Raw genomic sequence first — 20,879 nt, forward strand, 5'->3', positions numbered from 1 at the left:
CAACCAACTACCTCAAAAGAACCCCATTTAACACAGACGCACAATGTCTGTAGAGTTAGGTGAATTTCTTCAGGGTATCTTTCGATCTATATAATAAAATGATGCAGTAACTGGAGAAAAAAAAATTCAGTTCTAAATTATATACTACAAGTCTTTCACCAAAAGCAGCTTAAGCACCCCAAGACTTACGTCCTACTACTCCTCTGCACTCCCTTTTACAAGTCACTGAAAATAATATTAACACTCATCATTGTAGTAGTAATAGTAATAAATCACTTCTTTCTCCGGTGACAGTGATGCTTAAATTTAAACCAGTGGTCTCCAAACTGTGGCCCCTTGACTGCTCTTATTTGACCCTTGAGCAACTGTCCCTCCAACTGAAACCAATGACAAGGCACCATTTCTTCTACTAACACCAAGGATGGTGGACTATTCCTTACACTAATACCAACAATAGGGGGACAATTCGTTCCCCTAACACCAACAATAGGGGGACAATTCGTTCCCCTAACACCAATAATGGGGACTATTCCTTCCACTGACGCCAACAATGGGGGGACTATTCCTTCCACTGACGCCAACAATGGGGGGACTATTCCTTCCACTGACACCAACAATGGGGGGACTATTCCTTCCACTGACACCAACAATGGGGGGACTATTCCTTCCACTGACACCAACAATGGGGGGACTATTCCTTCCACTGACACCAACAATGGGGGGACTATTCCTTCCACTGACACCAACAATGGGGGGGACTATTCCTTCCACTGACACCAACAATGGGGGGACTATTCCTTCCACTGACACCAACAATGGGGGGACTATTCCTTCCACTGACACCAACAAGGGGGGACTATTCCTTCCACTACCACCAACAAGGGGGGACTATTCCTTCCACTACCACCAACAAGGGGGGACTATTCCTTCCACTACCACCAACAAGAGGGGACTATTCCTTCCACTACCACCAACAAGGGGGGACTATTCCTTCCACTACCACCAACAAGGGGGGACTATTCCTTCCACTACCACCAACAAGGGGGGACTATTCCTTCCACTACCACCAACAAGGAGGGACTATTCCTTCCACTAAGCCACCAAGGGGGGACTACTCCTTCCACTACCACCAACAAGGGGGGACTATTCCTTCCACTACCACCAACAAGGGGGGACTATTCCTTCCACTACCACCAACAAGGGGGGACTATTCCTTCCACTACCACCAACAAGGGGGGACTATTCCTTCCACTACCACCAACAAGGGGGGACTATTCCTTCCACTACCACCAACAAGGGGGGACTATTCCTTCCACTAAGCCCCCAAGGGGGGACTATTCCTTCCACTAAGCCACCAAGGGGGGACTACTCCTTCCACTAAGCCACCAAGGGGGGACTATCCCTTCCACTACCACCAACAAGGGGAGGGGGACTATTCCTTCCACTAACACCACCAAGGGGAAGCTATTCCTTCCACTATCACCCCCAGGGGAGGCTATTCCTATAACTAACAACACCGGGGGGGGGGGGAGACTATTCCTTCCATTGATACCAGCAGTGAGGCACCATTTCTTCTACCAACACCAAGGATGGAGCACAAATCTTTTCACTGACAACAATGGGGCAAACAGTTGCTTTACTGACACCAACAATAGGAAACAATAGGATACTATTCTTTCCACTGACACAACGAGGCACCATTTCTTCTACTGACACCAATGATGGAACACTAATCCTTCCACTGACACCAAGGGTGAGGCACAACTGCTTTCACTGACAACAATGGGACACTACTCCTAATGACACCAACAATGGGACACTATTCTTATCACCGACACCAATGATGGGGCACTATTCCTCCCCCTGACACTAAGTAATTTTCTTAATCCCACTGAAAGCCAAGCCTGAGGCACGGTTTACTCACACCGACCATGGTCAAGGCCCCTCTAAAGTCTGAATGGACAGTAATCTGGCTCTTTGTTTATATAATTTGGAGACCCCTGATTTAAACCATCAGGAATAAATCTAGCACATAAGCACCTCTAATGTCTTACCTTATAAGCACAAGCTTCAGTTTGGAAGGTGCAGTCTTAATAATGGCAGATGCATTCTGATGGCTTTTCCCAAACAAAATGTGATTGTTCAGCTAAAAAAAAAAAAAAAAAAAAAAAAAAAAAAAAAAAAGTTAAAAATAATACCATTCAACTTTATGTTTACAATCAGTAATTCACGTGGAAAAGCACACCTTAGCTTCTATTGAGTTAGTACTAATCATCCCTGATAGATCACAATGTGTAACTTTAAAGGCCTTTTATGGTCTGGGAACTGTAAAGAATATCAGGGCTGTGCACAGGGCCGGTGCTACTGCTAGGCAATCTAGGCAGTCGTCTAAAGCGCACTGCTGCCTATGGGCACCCGGCTGCTGGTTTCCCTCCGTGTCTGCATGCTCTGCAGGCTGCAGCCTGTAACTAACTCAGTCTCAGGCAGCTGCTCCGTCCGACCGGTAGTGTAATTAGAGGCGCAGCACAGCACTGGAGCCCGTGCTAGAGGAAGCAGAGCTGATGCTTCCTGTATACCGCTGCCTCCTGTCACATGGGCAGGACAAAGGGGGTGGAGTCAGGACTGGAGCCAATGGGGGCAGCAAAAATAGGTTTCACCTAAAATTATGGTCATCAACCCTGTCCTCAGGGCCCACCAACAGGCCAGGATTGCAAGATAACTGAAATACATCACAGGTGATATCATTTGCTGCTCAGTGATTGCAGTATTCTGCATCTCCCCAAGGTAATACATAAACTCTGGCCTGTTAGTGGGCCCTGAGGACAGGGTGGATGACCACTGGCCTAGGGTGTAAAAAAGCCTTGCACCAGCCCTGGCTGTGCGAGGTATAAAACAGATTAAGAACCTGTTCACACTATCTCTTTGTGGTAAAGAATGCATTCTACACTGGTGCCATTCATTGCAGATGCACAGGAAGAGTGGAGAGAGCAGAGTGCTGAGGCCAGACTTGAAGGACTTCAGTGATTCTTTTATGAGCTTTGAGGATGAATTGTTCCACACTGCCTTTTGCTCGTTTTTAAAGAGAAGGTAAACCCTAATGGGTTTACTTCCTCTGTCTCCCTGCAAAGGTAAAGCATAATGGGCTACTGTGCCCACAGCGACGTCACCGCTGTCCCCTGTAGTCTGGAGCATCCATCTTCTTCCGGGTATCGCTGCTCCAGCCACTCACAGTGCCGCAGCAGCGATGACGTCACTCCAGCGCATGGGAGCCGCCTCCAACGGCATATCGCCGTTAGGAGCGGCATGCTGCTAACGGCGATAGTGCGCCTGCATGCCGCTGTCTATGGTGTATGTGACGTAGACAGCTGTCACTGTCTTTTAGTAAATATCTCCTAAACCGTATAGGTTTAGGAGATATTTCTTGGACCTACAGGTAAGCCTTAATCTAGGCTTACCTGTAGGTCAAAGTGATTTGTAAGGGTTTACAACCACTTTAAAGCTATTACACTGCTGGTTACGAATATGTTAATATCTGAACATCCAAAGCCGAGACACAAGTTAATTTTAAAGTTACTAGGTGCCAGAAGACATAAAATAAACTTCTCTGCAGTAACTGCTGCTTCTCTAGTTTCCAGTCACGTAACCAAAAGTTTCAGTCAGTAGCTCTGCCTGAACTCTTATCCACCTCTCCATTGGGCGATCCATTGCTCTATAGCTAGGTTTTTGGCCTTAGGACAAGCCAGCACAGAAACAGAACCAGCTGTGAAGGAAAGTATATTCTTTGTACTGATACTTTTTAAGACTTTTGAAGGCATAAGTTGGACATTGGGTCAAGGACAAATTTTTCAGATGCATTAGGCCCCCCCTTTAAAACGGACAGTAACAAGAACTTTGCCAGGAATATTCTTGACTTCAGCTGAAGAATTTTTGAAACTTTTGGGCCATAGGATGGGAAGAAACGTTGCTCAAGTAGTCATGGTCAAGCAGCATTGGAAAAATGGGTTCAGTCCTGGGTTCCTTTCTGCATGGACTTTACATTTAAAAAAAAAAAAAAAAAAATGTAGTAGATTTCTTTGGGCTTCCTCCACAAATGAAATAAAATGGATCCTTTGCAAATATCAGAGACTTCTAGGTATGGGAGAATATGTGACTTCAACCCTTCCTTCCAGGATGCAGTGCTCAGGTCACAGTGGTCAATTACCAGGCCATATTACTGTTACATGGATGAGGGTAGAAGGTCAATAGCCCTTCTTAAAGTCCAAGTAAACCCCCCCCTATCGTTTCAGCCAAGGAGGCTGCCATCCTTGCCTCTGTTTAATCTATAACTGCACATGTGATCAGTTTAGACACCAGCCATTGGATGGCTTGACAGTTTGGTTGAGAGCTCAACCAATGGTAGTGTTACATTTCCAACACGTGCCGGAAATGAAACATTTTTATGGATGGGTTTACTTACACTTTAAAGCTCTGACACAGACCAGCACTAAGCTTACAAAGGGATTGGACCTCCAGCTCTGACAGACAAATGGAGCAGCAGGGAAGAGTGACAAAATGTGAGAACAAAGTAAGTTGGAGAGATGGCCCTTCAAGAGAACCTGTCCCTTTGCACGTCTGGGAATTTTTTTTTTTTCGTTTGTAAATTATACTTACCTCCATGAATCTGAAGTTCCACTGCCTGCACATGTATTGCCCTTGAGTTCTGGCCTGAGGGTGCTGGGTAGTAAAAAATTTCCCTGAACCCAACAACATCAGTTCAAGCAATGCAGAGCACAGCACTGGAACCAAAAGCAGTCAGAACTGTGGCATAAAGTCTAGATTGTAAGCTCCTCAAGGGTTAACCAATATAGGCAGCTCAGTGGTAAAGTGGTTAGAACTTCTGCCTAGCAGCACTAGTGTTGTTGGTTCAAATACCAACCATGGCACTACCTCTGCCTGACGTTTGCATGTTTTCCCTGTACCTGTGTTGGTTTCCCCTGGTTTCCTCCCAAACTCCAAAGACATGCTGGTAAATTATTTATTTGTCTTTGTTTAACCACTTGACCTCCAGAATATTAACCCCCACCCCCTTCACGACCAGGCCATTTTTTCTCACATGGCACTGCATTACTTTGACAATTGCATGGTCGTGCAACGCTGTACCCAAATAAAATTTGTGTCATTTTTTTCCCCACAAATAGAGCTTTTATTGGTGGCATCACCACTATTTTTATTTTTTGCGCTATAAAACAAAAAAATAAAATAAAAAAGACAATTTTGAAAAACAAAAATATATATTTTATTTTCTGCTACAAAAACATATCCAGTAAAATAAAAAAAATGTAGTGTATAATAATTGGTTTGCGCAAAAGTTATAGTGTCTATAAACTATGAGATATGTCCTATTTTATTTTTTTCAGTGACTTATATCAGGACTGCGATATTGCAGCGGACATTCTGACGCTGACACTTTGTGGGAATCAGTGACCTTAATACAGTGATCAGTGGTAAAAATATATCACTGGCTAGGAGGGGGTTAAACATTTTGGAAAATCAAAGGGTTAAATGTGTGCCTAACCAGTGTTTTTGAGCATGCTGCTTTTTCTAAGAGATGTGCTAGATTTTATTCCCTGCTTTGTACTTTCACTGTACTAATAACACAAGCTGGGAAGGGGTTAAACATCTAGGGTGATCAAAGAGTTAAATGTGTGCCTGACACGTGTTTTGGTGTAAGGTGTGCTGATTTTACTAAGGGAAGTAATGGATTTTTTTTTTTCCCTGCTTTGCCAGGAAGGAAAATCTATTACTTCCCCACTGACAGGACAGGGCTCTGCCTTGTTTACATAGGCAGGCCTCAGTACTGTGTGAATTCCTGACAATTGGCGGGTGCCAGCGGTAATCCATTGGCCGGCACCCACTGATCGATATCCTGGATCTCACTTTGTGAGCAGCACTCCGCCGCTCTGTAGGATTGCGGCCTAGGACGTAATCCATATTCCACGATCTAGCCCCAGCAAGTTTAGCCGTCAGCTGCTGGCAGAAGGACGCCCTGCAGTAGCGCCGAATACCACGGAACCAGATTGCTGAGTCCACAGACGGATCCCTGTTCTGGTCCACCCATAAAGCCCAATATACGCGATCAGAAATTCTGCAAGCAAATGTCGGATGTGAGCTTTTGGTCAGAAATTCCGACCGTGTGTACGCTCCATTGTACTTTTGCTGGCGGAATTCCGATTGAGAGCAGGCTCTCTATTTTTCGGTCGGAAAAAGTTGAGATCGGAAATTCCGATCGTCTGTAGCAATTCCAACGTGCAAGATTCCTATGCATGCTCGGAAGCACTGAACTTCATTTTCGCGGCTAGTCGTAGTGTTGTACGTCACCGCATTCTTGGCGGACGAAAGTTCAGAGAACTTTTGTGTGACCGTGTGTATGCAAGTCAAGCTTGAGCGGAATTCCATCTGAAAAAAAAACAATTTTTTTCCAACTGAAAATCTGATCGTGTGTACGGGGCATAAGAGGAAGAATAGTTTGTTGGTTCCACCGGGTGACTCCGAGGTCTATCGGGATTGGTGAGGGGGCTTTAGCCCACAGATTACCATTGCTTGCCAAGTACTACACTTTCGGCACAGAACACCTGCAACATTCCCTTGGATAAAAAATAGTATTTCTATCATCTGGGATCTATTATTTATTATCAGGGATCTGTCTGTGGACTCAGCAATCTGGTTGCATTGCTCATCATCCCTTTGCTGATGCCAGGAAACTCTGTTCTATGAGCCCCGATGTTGCCGGTGAAGACAGTGCAAGGCCTTGCTGTTAGGACAGTGTTGTTAGTACTCTTAAAGGAGACACTTAACTGATCACAATTGTATACCATCTTTCATGAGTATAAAGGTATTGTAGGTCAGTCCGGGGTTTTCCTTTAAAGTGGACACTTTCCTTGCATCCATTGATAGCTTTTCTATATACTAGGGCTGTTACTGATTAAAATTTTTGTGTTCGATTAATCGTTTTTTTTTTTTTATCGATTAATTATAACGCACATACAGATCCAACTACTTTTAGCTGATCTCCTTGCATTGAAGCTCTGCATTAGTCAGTGGTAAATGTGGTATACACGATATACAATCACCCGACACTAGTTCGTTTCCACAATAAATGACTTAACTTCACAGTTCACACAAATACGTTTTAAATTCAAACTGTAACTTACTGACGTAAGTCATTTTTTTTTCCACAGTAGCGTGACAATCCCTCCACCTCCGGTCTAACTAATCCCTCTCACCTTATGGCATGGACCCCTGTGCAAACAGGTGGTCATGCAAGCGGGTATCAAAAGGGTTAACACGGACCATAAACTTCTCTCACGTCTCCTTAGATCTCAGCAAGGACGCCGGGTCATGGGTAGAAAGAAAAGATCGAAGTGCTCACCGCCTAAGTATAAGATTTCATTTTTGTGTTCAAAATACAAACTACTCACATAAAGATGATAAAAACACAGCATGTAAAGCCGACAATCGTGTTAGTTCCGTAGGGCAGCAGCGGGTGACGTCAAGCGTAGCTCCTCCCCCATATGCATTACGTTCAATCAGAACTTCAACGTCACCGAACTCCTCCCCCTTCCCTTCGTTAGCAGAGGGAGGCACTTGGGGAAGAGGGGAGGAGTCCGGTAACGTTGATGCCGGCGGAGAGGTGAGTACCGATCAAAAAAATGAACGATTAATCGAGGAATTAAACTTTAATTTCCACAGCCCTACTATATAACCTATGATGATAGTGTATATTGTTGCATTCATGTGTCACTATTAATTGCTATTGTTATAAGTGTTATTTCAACCTAGTCTTGGTCCACCCAGGTTTTGGCTGAATAATTCTAGTCTTCTCCTGCCCATCTTAATCACTTATTAAAGCGGAGGTCCACCCTAAAGTGGACCTTCCGCTCATCGGAACCCTCCCCCCTCCGGCGCCACAATTGGCACCTTTCAGGGGGGAGGGGGGTGCAGGTACCTGTACAGTACAGGTATCTGCACCCACTTCCGGGATAGCTCTCTGCGGAAAGGGGCGTAGATTACGCCCCTTTCCGAAAGTCCCCCCGCTGCCTGCTGGGAAACACACAGATCCCAGAGGCAGCGGGTCCATCCTTATTGCGCAGCGCGACTCGCGCATGCGCAGTAGGGAACCGGGAAATGAAGCCGAAAGGCTCCACTTCCTGATTCCCATACCCAAGATGGCGGCGGCAGCACCCGAGAGACGATCGAGAGATCGGCTTCGGGTGCCGACATCGCGGGCGTGCTGGGCGGGTAAGTGTCACTATTTTAAAAGTCAGCAGCTGCAGTATTTGTAGCTGCTGGCTTTAAAAAAAAAAAAAAAAAGCGGAGTCCCAGCGGACACCCGCTTTAAGGGCCAGACGCTGCAGTTATACTGCGGAAGGTTGTCTCATCTGGGCGAGTCACCGCCATGGTACGTCGGCGCTTTAAGAGTTGTAGGGGGCACGGGAACGATGCTGGAGCCGATGTGCATGACCGGTGGTCGCAATGCCCACTGGCCACACACAATCGCTCCCGACAGAGAGAGAACAGAGATCTGTCAATGTAAACAGACAGATCTCCCTTGTCAGGGGAGGAGAGACAGATCTGCTGATCCTAAAGATTAGGAGCAGCAATTGGTCTCCTCCTCCAGGCAGTCCCCTTCCCCCACAGTTAGTACACACATAAGGGAACACAGTTAACCCCTTGATTGCCCCCCTAGTGTTAACCCCTTCCCTGCCAGTGACATTTATACAGTAATCAATGGCTATTTTTTAGCTCTGATCTCTGTATAGATGTCAATGGTCCCAAAAAAAGTGTCAAAAGTGTTTTATCTGTCCGCTGCAATGTCGCAGTCCCGCTAAAAATTGTTGATCACCATAACTAGTAAAAAATAAATAAATAAAATAATGAATAAAAATGCCATAAATCTATCCCCTATTTTGTAGATGTTATAACTTTTGCGCAAACCAATCAATATACGCTTATTGTGATTTTTTTTCTACCAAAAATATGTCGAAAAAATGTATATCGGCCTAAACTGATGAAGATTATTTTTTTTTGGGGGGGGGGGGGATATTTATTATAGCGGAAACTAAAAAATATTTTTTTTTTCCAAAATTGTCACTCTTTTTTTTAAAAAAAATAAAAAATGCAGAGGTGAGCAAATACCACCAAAAGAAAGCTCTATTTGTTGGAAAAAAAGGACGTCAATTTTGTTTGGGTACAGCGTTGCATCACCGCGTAATTTTCAGTTAAAGCGACGCAGTGCCGTGTAGCAAAAAATGGCCTGGTCATTAAGGGGGCAAATCCTTCCGGTCCTTAAGTGGTTAAAGAAGTAAAGTCTGAGAGAGTTGAAACTATTTGCTTTGTGTCTGTGTCTCATTTAAAAGGTATACATAAACTGTCTGAACCTAGAGTGTAAGAGGGACAGGAGAGTTCACAGGGTCAAGGCGGCATAAGAGAACATGCATTATCAAGACAGTGTAAAGCACTGTGTAAATTGATAGCGCTATACAAGTACCTGTAATAAATAAATAATACATACGGACGATGCAGCAGCATCAAGTCTAGTTGCTGTGTATAAGGTAAAAGCGTTTGCACTGATAAAAGCAATCTGGATGTAGACATCTGAAGGCGAGCAAATGCATCAACAGATTGTGGCTTTCAATGGGAGAAGACTATTATAAAGGCACTTGAAGTTGTTAGGAGACACTTATAGAACTTAAGAATTTGCCGTTTACACCTCGTTATCAGAGAAAAGGAAACGTGCAACAAAGACTGTAATGTGTTCAGCCGGTATTGAACGTCAGCAGCCATCTCCCCCCCCCCCCTCCCCCCATGTCATTACTACAAGCTCAGTTTATAAAAGAATGGAAAAAGAAGAAAAATAACGCCTTTTGCTTTGCAACCCGTCACCTCTGATTACTGTCATCTAGAACTCAATAGTGGAAATAAAAGTCGGAATTTAAAAAGTTCACTTTACAAAATGTCATCCACTTAAAATAATGGGCACGCGTGGTTTTTAGGCTGGCATCATTTATTGGTGACATTTTACGTTTTTCTAAAGTGGTAAAATTGATTTTTTGGGGCTGTTTCAGTCTCAGCCAAACAACCAAAACAACAAGAAACACGAGCCCGGGGGCAGCTCGAGAAGGCAGAAAAATAAAAAAGGCAAACCCCCCCCCCCCCCCCAAAAAAAAAACTTCCTTGCTAACCACTTCAGCTCCGGAAGCTTTACCCCCCCTTCATGACCATTCTTTGCGATATGGCACTGCGCTACTTTAACCACTTCAATACCGGGCACTTATACACCTTCCTGCCCAGGCCAATTTTCAGCTTTCAGCGCTGTCGCAAATTGAATGACAACTGCGCGGTCATGCCACACTGTACCCAAATAGAGCTTTCTGTTGGTGGTATTTGATCACCTCTATCGTTTGCATTTTTTTGTAAATACGCTTTCTTCTTCAATGACGGGCACTGATATGGCTGCACTGACAGGAACTGATAGGCAGCACTGACGGGTGGCACTGGTATGCGGCACTGATGGACAACCATAGGTGGCACTGATGGGCACTTGTAGGTGGCACTGATGGACATTAATGGGTGGCATTGCTGGGCATCAATGTTTTTCATTGTGCCACAGAGGTGTCAGTCAGTGCCCATTTGTGGGCACTGCTTGGCATATGTTGGGCATCATTTTTCACATGTGGATGGCCATGGGGGATGTACCTGGCCATCCACATGCTGGGGGCTTACCTGGTGGTCCATCTGAGATGGGGATGCGCTGATAATCAGCACAGACCCCCTCTGTCAGGGAGCCGCCGATTGGCTTTTCCTCACTTGCACCTGACAGACGCGAGTAGAGGAGAGCCAATCACCGGCTCCTTCTGCTTACATCATGATCAGTCGTGATTGGATTTGGCCGATCACGTGCTAAAAAGCCTACGCCGGAGGCTCTTTACCGAGATCGGTGTAGCGGTGTGTAAGACTGACACACCGCACCACCGATCGTGGTGGTCGTGTGGCGGCTGTTATCCTGCAGGACGTAACATGATGCCCAGTCAGGATTACTGAACCACCGCCCACCCGTTATTCTGCTATAGGCCGGGCGGGAAGTGGTTAAAGTGATTTTTAAAGGATCGTTTTCAGTTTTTTTTAAACAAACATATCATACTTACCTCCACAGTGCAGCTCATTTTGCACAGAGTGACCCCATACATCCTCTTCTGGGGTCCCCCAGCGGCTCTCGCGGCTCCCCCCCCCCCGCCATCAGATAATCCCCTAGGAGACGTGCTCTCCTGAGGGGGTTACCTTGCAGGCACACTCCCGGGTCCAGCATTTGCATCCACAGACACGAATGGCAGACATGGCCCCGCCCCCTGCATCATTGGATTTGATTGACAGCAGCGGGGGCCAATACATATTCTGCTACATATTTTTGGTAAAACAAAAAACCCCTGCAGCGTAAATCTGCAAAACGTACCTCGTCAGGAGGTTACGCTTAGGAACACTCCTAATTGGTCGGTGCCGTCACATGGGCAGCACAACCAATCAGAACCCGCATAGCCCGTCCTGCGGCAATACGGGCTGTCAGTGCAGGGGATCGCCGGACTCCAGGTTAGCAAGACCGGGGGGGGGGGGGTGGTGGGGACCAGGGGACCAGGAGGGGGTCCAGTGTAACGTTCACCTTACAGATTTTCTGTATAAGTGAACTTACACTTTAAGTTTACTGACCTGGGACACTGCTCAGGATTTCTGGAGTATCGCGGCTCCCTACACCCCTATCCTGGTTATTCAGCAATACAGTTAGGCTCCATGCACACTGGAGCTGATAAACTGCAGTTTATTGGAGTTTGAGCGTTTTTTTTAAAAGCCCATAAACTCCACTCTATGTTAGCCTATGTGTCCATGCACACATGGAAGTTTTTTAGCTTTAATGATCAGTGGAGTTTATGGGCTTTTTTCAGAACGTCAGAAATTTGCGTTCAAAGTGCCGTTTTTCACCGCCAAAAAACGCTCATATACACTCATAAACACACGTTAATTAGTGTTCGGAATTCTATTTTTTCAATGCATTGTGGGAGTTTGGAATGCACTGTGGGACTTTTGGAGTGTCCTCTGTGTATTTTTATTGAAAACGCCCATAAACGCTACTACAAAACACTGTTCAAAGCACGTTTTTCAACCAGCATTTTGTGCCAGCAATGCGGCGTCCAGAAAAAGCTTTTTTGAGCTTCAATGTGCATTGAGACTTAAAAGAAAAGCAACCCCCTAGACTCTTTATTGAGCCTGAAGAGTGAATGTTGCTGAGTGCCTAGCTGCGGTGGTGAGTACTAGATATGTAAATCTAAGGCAATGGTTCGTGGACCGCTTGTGGTCCCCGAGAACATTTTGGTGGTCCCCAGGGGTTCGGCTGCAAATCAACATTATGGCGAATGTATACCTCCCAATGTTGTTTCCAGTGTTATCAATGCGCGCAGGCAGTCAATACTGTCCACACACATTAATACCCGATGCCGCCTCTGTAGTTTAGACTCCTGTGAACTCAAAGGGAGGCGTCGGGAGTAGCGCAGAGAGTGGGAGGTAAAGGTGGAGGAGACTTCCAACGGCAGTGCTGAGCACAGACTGTGGGAGGGAGCACGGAGCTCAAGCACATGGCTGGATAAGGAAGTGAGATCCAATGAGGAGTCTGTGGTGAGTCAGCAGTGTAAGACAGAGTGCGGGGGGAGGCGCAGAGGGTCGGAGCATTGTGTGTAAAAAGAAGCAGCGTGATTGAGGGGGAGGGGGGCAGAGAGCTGGAGCATTGTGTGTACAAGGCAGCGATGTGATTGAGGGGGAGGGGGGGGGGGCAGAGAGTTGGAGCATTGTGTGTATAAGGCAGCAGTGTATGGGGGGGGGGGGGCAGAGAGCCGGAGCATTGTGTGTATAAGGCAGCAGTGTGATCCAGGTGGAGGAGGGGAAGAGAGCCGAAGCATTGTGTGTATAAGGCAGCAGTGTGATCTAGGGGGAGGGGGGGCAGAGAGCCGGAGCATTGCATGATTGTGTGTATAAGGAAGTAGTGTGATTCAGGTGGAGGGAGGCAGAGAGTAAAAGCATTTTGTGTATAAGGCAGCAGTGTGATCGGGGGAGAGCAGACACACTGGGCCATGGCTCTTTGATATTCCTTGAGTAGCACCACTTATTCCTTCACATTTTTCTCATTTCTCTCACATTCACCAATGGCACCGTGTTTATACTTTCTTATACTAGTACACTCTCGTATGCAAGTCATACAATGTATTACTTTTACAGATATTTTTGGTGTCATTACCCCTTATCAACACTTGTTGACATGGAGATCTTCATGTTCTGGGGGCACTTTGTAGGAGTCCGTTCCGCATGTGGGTTCACATTACCTCAGCTCCCGGAACAGACAATCCCAGTCCCATGCTTTTGACCTTAGCCCCATGTAAGTAATGAGGACTGGATATCCCTTTCCTCTTTTATGCAATCCTTCCTTGATATTTGAGTCTAACATTAGATCACATTGGTACTTATATCTTTTTTCAGACACATTGATACATCCACTCCCGAGGAAGTGGATTTTAACCATGAAACGCGTCAAGCATTAAAGAATGTAGCCATGTTTTGACCTACTATTTTTTTTTTTTTTACGTAATTGTTACCACATATCCTTTGCTGTTCAACAACTTCAGAATATGGAGTATTTAAATCTCCCACATATGGGCAATCAGAATGGGCTGCTTTACATATATATATATATATATACACACACACACACACACACACACACACACACACACACACATATATATATATATATATATATATATATACACACACACACACACACACACACACATACATATACATATATATACATATATATATATATATAAATCTCAAAATAAATATATCTCAAAATAAATATATCTCAAAATAAGTAAATATATATATATATATATATCTCAACTGGAATATGCTGCTCTACCATTTGTACATAAAGTGTAATATATTTATGCCACGTATATATATATGAAATGGATATGTCACATGCGTTTATTGCAATGTGCTAAGCTGATATATTTTTTATATGATAATAAACATGTCATGATAGTATTGATACTTTCACTTCACTTTCGCCTCATTCAAAGTCCCACATTCTCCTCTCTATTTGCCCGATTCAGGGATGGAGGCATATGATTACATATGCTTCATTTGAAGTCCCACTTACCCTTTCCTTATACACCGATCTAAGAAATGGGTGGACAGGATTCCAATTTTTTTTTGTCAGGAAAACAAAACAACGTAGCTATTTGCCTGGCGTTCAGCTTTAAGACAACCTGTTAACCTGAAACAGTGGTTTTGGGACAGGGCTCCCAGGAGACGGAGGGGTCATTTTGCAGACCAATTCTGGCACTTAAGCCCAGCAAACACAGACTTGACTGACAGCCTGGCATCCCAAGAGGCTCCTGTGCAGCTCTGACCTGTGCGTGATGGACGGGTACTGTTTCCTAGCGCAGCAAAGGTTCTCCAGCACCCGGGGAGAGATTACCCCGCTGCCACCAACATAAAGCACAGGTTAATAATAGCACGTCACATTTTATTAACTTTAAAGGATGTATTTGTCTTAACGCATCATGGGTCCAATCATACAGCCAGGCTGTATGGGAGTCTGGGAATACGGCTAGCATGAACCGCTGGCGGAGCATACAGTGGGATTCCATCGCTGATACATAATGTATTTTCTGCTACCCGTCAGAGATGAAACAAGCAAGGCTTTATCCAGTTTGATGCTGTCAGTGCTCACACTGAAATAAATCTGCAGAATAAAATATTTAGGGCAAGCCATGAAAATAGTTGCTGTTTTTCGCCATTTTAGAGTCCACAAATCTAATCTAATCAGTGAAATGCTAAGAGCTATCCAGTAGCTTTCCAGCTTGTTAGCCTCGATAGAGGACCTGTACTGAGGAAGCTGTGCCCCAAAAATTGCAAGCAGAGAACAAAGGACTAGAAAACAGTGTTGCCGATGGTCATCCCACACCTGAACTTTTCCCCATTACTGAGATATCAGGTTTTGTTTTGCTCGGTCTCTCTGTGGGAAGCCAGCCACGTTGGTAGAGCAACATGGCATGGTTGCCTCATCTTAGAGGTGGTGTTTGAAGACTGAGGGGTAATAGTCAGAGGAGGAGAGGTGAAGATGGCTCAGATACGCAGAATGAAGGAGAAGCAGGGAGATCCTTGCACTACACAGCTCCTCAGGTACAGCTTCCTCTCCAGCAAGGAGAACAGCAAGCAAATCTCAATGCAAATCAGGTGTGACTAGCCTGTGTGACAACAGGCTATAGCTTTGGGAATTTCCCTTAGACTATATAGCTGTAATAAATACCAAGCCATTGATTTAAAGAACCTGTTCGAGGTGAAGGAAATCCCGAAAAAGACCTGTTGGGGGTACTTTAGGAATGAGGTTGGGAACCCCTGCCTGAGATGATCTAATACTGAAGACACATAGCTATGAGGCTTTGGTTGAGGTAGGCCTAGGCACTCCTGAAAAATATGACAAGTCCATTTTTGATGCGTTTAGTGTATTGGGAGGCCCAAAGAAGCAAACGGTAGAGCATCAAAATGCATATATTTTTACACATTGGTAACCAGGGGGAACGGGGGGGGGGGGGGGGTGGATCGAAGTTTCAGCACTGAATGTATGCAATGGCAAGGGTGGTGGTGTGTGCTGTGGACTTATTGTCAATGGTTAGGATTTATTGTTGTGGGAAGTCTATTGTTGCTGCTGGGGGGGGGGGCATGGGCAATGGCCTACTACTAGCCCAATGTAAAAAAATTCAAAATACTAACATCATACAGCCATCCACAACATCGTCCCAGCTAAATCACCAACCACATCTGCAGATATCATCCACATTTTCCTCTCTGCTCCTCCCAAGATATCTTGCCTTCTAGCTCCCTTGTTACCTCCCCCCATGCTCGCCTCCAGGACTTTTCCAGAACCTCTCCCATCTTCTGGAACTCCCTACCCCAGTAGGTCTGGTCAGCTCCTGCCCTGTCCACCTTTAGGCAATCCTTGAAAAACTCTTTGGGAGGGAAGCCTACCCCACCTTCCACCTAAAAAAAAACTTTCCTGGAGTCACCTCCATCAGATCATCCCCTGCAGCTATTACCTTTTAAACCACCTTCCCCTCCCTTAACCACTTGCTCGCTGGGCACTTAAACTCCCCTCCTGCCCAGAACAATTTTCAGCTTTTAGCGTTGTCATACTCTAAATGACAATTGCGCAGTCACGCAACACACGACAGATAAGGCCGCACCAATGGGGACAGATAAGGCCGCACCAATGGGGACAGATAAGGCCGCACCAATGGGGACAGATAAGGCCGCACCAATGGGGACAGATAAGGCCGCACCAATGGGGACAGATAAGGCGCCACTGATGGGTGGCACTGATAGGGGTTACCGATAGGTACCACTGATGGGCACTGGTAGGTGACACTGATGGGCAGCACCGTTGATGAGGCACTGATTGGTGACATTGATAGGTGGTCCTGGTGGGCACTGGTAGGTGGCGCTGGAGGGTGGCTCTAGTGGGCACAGATGACTCAGCGACTGCTTGCCTTGATGGAGACAGATGTCCCTCTGACAGCTGCCGGTGATCACGTGAGGAGAAAAAATAGCCAACTAATGGCTCTGTTTACATCACATGATCAGCTGTCATTGGCTGACAGCTGATCACATGGTATGGAGTCGGGATCGACCCCTTACTCTGATTTGTGACCCAGCGAGTCTCAGGCTCGCTGATCACAGAGCATGCTGCGCATGCCCTGCAGGGGGCACGCAGGCCGCTGGAGCCCTCCCGGCAAAGTAGGTCTGCCCCATAGCTGTCATCCGGCTATAGAGCGGATCTGAAGCGTCAGACTGTAAGTTCTATGAGCAGGGCCCTCCTATTCCTTTTGTATTGAACTGTGTTGTAATTGCATTGTCCCCGTTATATTGTAAAGTGCCATGCAAACTGTTGGCGCTATATAAATCCTGTATAATAATAATATTGTTGACCTATAACAACACACCTAACAAACACTACCAAATAAAACCACACCTATATGCACATGCATCGATCTAAATGGGCCCATGGAAATGATACCCCCTACCAGCTGGCTATAGGCTACCTAGGCCCGTACTTCTGGCCGATCTTATTTTACAAGAAGATAAAGTATTCCCGTTCAATCACCAAACCCTATTATGCGGCTATCAAGTTTAAAAGCGCTTGCTACAAAAGTAATTTCAACAATCCGATCTTAAGCAGCGATGTCATTAAATACATACATTCTGCTCGATGTTTCAACTGGGGGAAAAAAAAGAAAAAAAGAAAAGCCATTTTAATATCAAACGCTTTCCATGCAGAACCCAGAACTACAGGAGCGTCTGCCGCAGAGAGAAGTAAAATATCTCATTTGCCTCTGTGATCACCGAACGGTATTAGGATTACACTCCTAGAGCCCAATTACTGGCTTAAAGCGCGCAATATGTCCGCTATGATGATGCGGGGAGTTTATACAATTATGGAAAATCAGCTCGCGAAGCTCCCATATGAAAAAGATTCTGGAGTGTCTATAAAAAGTCAGCGATTTAAATACTTGTTTGGAGTCTCAAAACGGCAGGGAAGCATATTTTATGGGGAAGATCTCATGAGGGAAAAAAAGGAAAAACTGGAAGTGTTTGGAGGTTTCCAGCAACGAAACCAAAAGAAACCGTCAGCCGAAACACAATTAGAGAGATTTATCAATGTTGCCGCACAGCAAGGAAGTGCAACCCCCTCACAGCGATATTTTACAAAAGAGATTTGCTAGAAGATTTCGTCTTGATTCATAAATTCCCTTCTCTGCAGCTCAGCAGTAGCACTGCGCCAATATGAAACCGACCCCTGGCTACCTGTAGTTGTATAGTGTTTAAAAGAGGACCTGTACAGAGAAAAACAAGTTTTGCTTAAAAGTGAAGTTCGGGGGTTTTATTTATTTTTCAAAATCCTACTTACATAGGTGGATACTGCATCTATCCCTCGCCAGCTCTAAGGCTAAGAACTGAGCGATCAAGGTCTGCTGATCGCTCGGTTTTCAGAGCTCAGTGAGCCGGTGACTGTCAGTCACCGGCTCTCTGCTCTGCTCCCCCGCGCTCACTGGATCGCTAGGCTGTGGAGGGGGCAGGGGCGGGAGCGGCTGGCTAAGAGGCTGCGCCAGGTGCCGATACAGGCATGTGGGTGGATCCTGACTTTATTGTAGCGATCTTGCCCCAACCTGGATCAGCTCTGATGTCAGCCGACAACGGGCTTCAGCCCGCTGTCTGCTGGATGAGGGTCACAGGGCTGCAAAACGAACTGCACTGCTATGGAGGCACTCAGCAAAAGGGGAGGAGCCAGGAGTGCCGACAGGGGGTCCCCAGAAAGGGAGGATAATGGCTGCGCTGTGTAAAACCATTACACAGAGCAGGTAAGTATAAGAACCCCATTCACACTGAGGCAGTTTTAAGGCGTTTCAGCGCTAAAAATAGCGCCTGTAAAGCGTCTGAAAACTGCCTCTCAAGCCCCCCTCAGTGTGAAAGCCCAAGTGCTTTCACACTGGGGCGGTGCACTTGCAGGACGGGGAAAAAAGTCCTGCAAGCAGCATCTTTGGGGATGAATGGGCACCGCTTCCGAAGTGCTTTTCAGGCATCATGGGCGCTTTTAACCCCCTCTTGGAGGTTAAAAGCACCTCGTTGCCGCCCGAAAAGCGCCACTATAACAGCTGTAAAACGAGTGACGCTTTACTGTCAACGCCAGCACCACCCCAGTGTGAAAGGCCTAGAGGCGATTCAGTTCGCATTGTGCGCTATATAAGTATTTCATTCATTCATTCATTCAAAGTAGCCTAACATTTTGTTATTTTAAACAAATGCCTTTAGAATCATATCAACCAGAGTCAGAATACAAAACAGATCAAATATATATAAACACACCAGAATAAATAGACGCAGTCAGGATGCAATAATGAAGGACTGTGTTGGAAGAGATGAACAATGGGTAGATACCACCAACGTTAATTAAACAGAATCAAGATGGATTAGATCAATTTGTAACTCTTTAGAAGATTGCACAAATACAGATAAGGCAAACCACAATTAAAAAAAACTTTATTCTGACAAGATACTAAGATTACTTTATTGCATAATGGGTTTTCATTTTACGAAAATTGGATTGAGGTCACTTTATTGAATTTTTAGGTTCACAACCAGATTTCAACATGGACTGGAAATATGGATCAGCCACTTCTAAAGAGTTTTTTTCAGGATGAAGCAGACACCTTGATTTCTTGGCCACATTAGAGGCCGAGAGATGTCATCTACAACAAGTAACCAAGCACAACACTCAGGACCTTGGCTAGTTGTTAAGCATCCTGGCAACCATTTTGCTTTCCTCTCTTTAACCCGTTTAGGATTGCCTAACACATATGTACAGTGGCGAAAGGTTGGGATTTAAAAGGAGAAGTCCAGCCTGAGCTCGTTTGGCTGAGCTTCTCCTATGGGTCACAGGAGTGCAATTCGTTTTGCACTCCTGTGACCCGTTTTCTGCAGATAGCGGTCTGAAGTCTGCTCTCTGCTGGTGTCACAGGAATCGGTCCAGGCACAGCGCCATCCCGACTTCGGAAGTCTGGATCTGCCAGGTGCATGGACTGATAGCCATCTCAAGATACTTCCCCCCCCCCCCCCCACAGCTCAGCGCCCCAGTGAGCATGGAGGAGTGAGCAGGAGATCTGCTGATTGACAGGCAGCAGCTCTCCACTCCGAGAGAGCTAAGCCATCGGTGGTGTTCGATCACTCGGTTCTCAGTGCAGAGACACCAGGGAACCAATGTTGCATCCACCTAGGCAAGTATGATGGGGAAAAAATAAAAAAGTCAAGCCCCTAGGCCTCTTTTAATGCCTACATGGAGCACATATGCATCCCTGGGCGGCCAATGTTTCTGTGCTGAGGAGCGTGCTCCCAGCACAGAGACTGAGTTGTGAAGGACAGCCCCTGGTCTCCGCTAATGCTCATTAGCTGGCCGGAACGGCTCTCAAGAATGTGACCACTCATAGTGCCAAACATAGTGGTAACGAGATCAGCTGATCCTTGCACCCCGGTGGGACACTGGGGTGGGTTGAAAGGGGTTAAGGGAAAAAAAAAACATAAAACTTTCAGTACATCTACGCAATAAATGCACATTTTACCCATGCTTTATTCCTTTAATAATGCTAGAGAAACTAAAATTAGTACCACATTTCCAGGGAGCTCCTAATTTTCTGTTTGGGCTAACAAAACTTTTGCTGCACTAAAATCCCAAGCAGGGTTGTCAGTCCTGCCTGCTGGACTACAGAACTCCACCAATCCCTACTCCTCTCTGTCCCTTTCCCCATGCATACTTTGAGTCCTTTTTCTAGCAAAACAACGCTGCTACTTTGACATCCAACAATCTGCCCAGTCACAGAAATAAAAACTATTTGGGAGAGGTAAGTCTGGTAGCCAGGTACGTCTATAGGAACTGAGCTCCCAGAAATAAATTTTAAATGCTGGATGAGGAGGTCACAAGTGTAGCACCCTCCTAGGTGGGTGCTAGGATTAGTGCATTATATTTTTTGGTTTCTCCGCTTAACAGAGAGACAGCTAGGTAAAGTTGTTTGCTGCCTGCTTGACAGAGAGCAGTGATCGGTTAATATGGTCTGCTCAGTGTGCTCTGGTCAGGGGCGTAACTATAGGGGGTGCAGCAGTCGCGACCGCAACTGGGCCCTGTGCTGCAGGGGGCCCATGCAGCCCCCTCTACATATGGCTGGCAGCAGCATAGGCAGCTAGGGGTA

General features: G+C 45.8%; 1 protein-coding gene across 3 annotated transcripts in view; it reads right to left on the reverse strand.

Annotated features, from left to right (window-relative positions):
• The window catches only part of PATJ (PATJ crumbs cell polarity complex component), a 400,698-nt gene that overhangs the window by 132,691 nt on the left and 247,128 nt on the right, over nucleotides 1-20,879 (reverse strand). For all 3 annotated transcript variants that reach the window (XM_077450582.1, XM_077450581.1, XM_077450580.1), the window contains one exon: nucleotides 2,055-2,146. In XM_077450582.1, coding sequence (XP_077306708.1) covers nucleotides 2,055-2,146 — 92 coding nt within the window. The remainder of the gene's footprint in view (nucleotides 1-2,054; nucleotides 2,147-20,879) is intronic.

This window comes from Lithobates pipiens, unplaced genomic scaffold (assembly GCF_037356315.1).
Source record: "Lithobates pipiens isolate NorthernLeopardFrog02 unplaced genomic scaffold, aLitPip1_a1.2 Scaffold_23, whole genome shotgun sequence".
NCBI classification, from domain to species: Eukaryota; Metazoa; Chordata; class Amphibia; order Anura; family Ranidae; genus Lithobates; species Lithobates pipiens.